The 2,900-nt window shown below is 40.4% G+C and overlaps 1 protein-coding gene across 1 annotated transcript; it reads right to left on the bottom strand.

Annotated features, from left to right (window-relative positions):
• Positions 1–2,161: 2,161 nt before the first annotated feature.
• LOC103522432 (GPN-loop GTPase 3-like) lies at positions 2,162–2,894 on the bottom strand (the record flags this gene model as incomplete). The annotated part of the gene is made up of 2 exons (XM_008487535.1): positions 2,832–2,894; positions 2,162–2,317 (listed from the first exon to the last, which is right to left on the bottom strand). Coding segments are annotated over exons 1-2 (212 nt in total), but the record flags the coding sequence as incomplete, so codon positions are not given.
• Between the last annotated feature and the right edge of the window lie 6 nt (positions 2,895–2,900).

Genomic DNA, 2,900 nt, shown 5'->3' with positions numbered 1-2,900 from the left:
CTGGCAAAAAAAAAAAAAAAGTTTGATAGAGGGAACTGTAACAACGAAGTTCTTATCGTCCCGAAATCGAAGTAAAGGACAGGATAAGCCAGCCGTTCGGGGAAAGAACATAATCCGTTCAGGATAAAATCCGCCCGCCCAGCGCGGAGATCGTACCCGCGACCTAGCGCTTACAAGGAAGACGCTTTACCGACCAACTAGGCTGGCAAAAAAAAAAAAAGTTTATTAGAAGGAACTATGACTACTTATTCAGCTCCCATGGCGTAGTGGTCACTGCGCTTGCTTTGTACGCGGGAGACCCGTGTTCAATTCCCAGCGGGGTCACAAAATTTGTGCATAATGCAAATGATTGATTCCGTAACTGGCTGTTGTGGGGCCCACTCAGCCTCGTGAGGAAAATGTAATATAAATGCGACCAGTGACACGATGGTAGGTAAACATTGGGTACTGGATTATTGAGATATTTGGAAAATCCTACAGTGCTGCAGTGAGCTCCAAGTTGTGATATGGTAACACACAGAAACGGCATTTATTTTTTGCTAGGCCGCGGGTTCAATTCCCGCCCGGGCCGGATTTTGTCCTGAACGGATAACGTTCGTTCTTAGAACTGCTGACTTTCTCCTATCCTGTCTCCCTTCTCTCTTCGATTTCGGGACAAGACCTTAGCAGTTGCAGTTCTTATCAAACCTCTTAAAAAAAAAGACCTTAGCAGTTACAGTTCTTATCAAACCTCTTGGAAAAAAACATTATTTTGAATTTAGAGGTCTGATTGCCCCCAAAACGAAAAGAGGAGAACGGGGTGTCTTCATATCCGAGGAGACGCTCTCTTGATGTCCCCTCGAACAGACGAACACACATGCTTGCATCTCGCATTATGGCCATTGTCAAAACAAACAAACAAACAAAAAGTCAAAACAAAGAAAAAGAAATTAAACGTCACTTCTTCCTTTTCTTTCTCTTTCAGATCGAACACGACCCCGAAAACGCCCAAACCCGCGCACAAGCCCATGCCCAAGTCCCGTCTCGAACTGTTCAAACCCCAACAGCCCTGTCCCGAATCTCAGGCCAGTCCCGCAAACAGCCCACCAAACTGTCCCAACACATTAAACAGTCCTAGTTCATCAAACAGTCTCAATACAATAAACAGTCCCAGTGCTGGTAAAATAAATGATCCCAATGCAACAAATAGTCCCACTGTCACTGGAATAAATGGTCAAAATACAATAAATAGTCCCAATTGTAAATTGTGCATAATGTGTGTTAACAGCATAATAAATTAATAAATATTAAAAATATTAAATATTAATAGGACTGAGAAGTTCCTCACTGCAGTCTAACCAAGGCTCCTTTCAGCTCTAGACTGCAAAATGTAGCATAGGTACTGCAGATTGTTGGATACACAGTAGTAGTTTTAGGTTGAAGGCTGCATAGTATGTATAAGCCACCTGTTCATACTTCTACGTTACACTGCAAAAATGTCTCGTATAGACTACATTGTGCAGTTGAACTGCACAGTGTGTAGTTGTGTACACAGTTTAAACTTGTTAGATATTAGATACCTATGTACTAAGTAGTGCTTTATTTAGACTGTCAAATTAGGACATGTAAAATGTAAGTAGTCCCTTTATCTCAACAGTTTAATATTGCACCACTTATTGAGGGGTTACAAATATGTAGGTCTACCTATTTTTTAGTCCGTCCTTCCTTTTTTATTACAATAGTAATAAAAAGGTATAAGGGACGGACTATTGTATTTGATTCGGTGTCGTCTGTCCGTCACTCTGTCCCCATAGAAGGATTTATCCAAACCTGGTCAACCTACATATATATCAAATTAAAGGTCTTTTTACCAGGATCACGAAAATAGCAATGGGTGGGTGACTTAAACCTAATATTGAGAACAAAGGGAGAATGGGCTCTAGTCTTGATTTTAAATCATTACATGAAAGTAAAATCAAATGAAGAATAATAATAAACTGAATATTAAACAAGTTAGGTAGGTACATAGGTACTGATTTTCTTTAATCATGATCAAATAAACTACGGGCTAAAAAATTCCCGGAGGGACAAACCCAGCTTGTTTTTTTCTCTGGACCTAGAATATCGGGTTCACTCAGCCTTGTGAAAATCAAGTAGCTTCTTAAAATAAGTAGGTATGTACCTGAAATCCAATCCATGTAGCAGCTCCACCAATTTCTTGATAACATTCATGTGTGTGTACAGTTCAATCTGTCCGGGACAATCGAGTATGATATAATCCTCGTCTAACTCTTCACCGACAACTTCTTTCAGCCAGTCTGTGTTCTCCATTAAATATCTAAACAGAAGAGGGCCAGCCTAGTTAGCTTGGTTGGTGGCATGTCTGCCTTGTAAGTTGTAAGTGCTAGGCCATGGGTTCGATTCCTGCCCGGGGCAGATTTTATCCTGACAGGATAATTTTCGCTGGCTTTCCTCCTATCCTGTCTTCCTTTTTTCTTTGATTTCAAGATGATAAAACCCTAGCAGTTACAGTTCCCTCTGTCAAACCTCTTAAAAAAATAAAAATAAAAAAACAGAAGAGGTAGAAAATTTACAGATCTGTTAAGCCAGTCTAGTTAGCTTGGAGGGTAGCACATCTGTCTTGTAAGTGCTAGGTTGCAGGTTCAATTCCACCCAGGGCAGATTTTATCCTGAATGGATAATGATTGTTCATGGAACAGCTGGTTTTCTCCTATCCTGTCTTCCTTCTCTCTTTGATTTTGGGACGATAAGACCTTAGCAGTTACAGGTCCCTCTATCAAACCTCTTCACAAAAAATTACTTATCTTAATCAAACTACTAAGAAAACTTACTCCATGCAAAACACAAGTCCTCCATTTGGTCCAAACTTCAAGTCCTCGTCCTCCATTGCATCTTCAACG

Source organism: Diaphorina citri, unplaced genomic scaffold, assembly GCF_000475195.1.
Source record: "Diaphorina citri unplaced genomic scaffold, Diaci psyllid genome assembly version 1.1 scaffold8493, whole genome shotgun sequence".
NCBI lineage: Eukaryota > Metazoa > Arthropoda > Insecta > Hemiptera > Psyllidae > Diaphorina > Diaphorina citri.
This window is presented reverse-complemented; position numbering and strand designations above follow the sequence as displayed.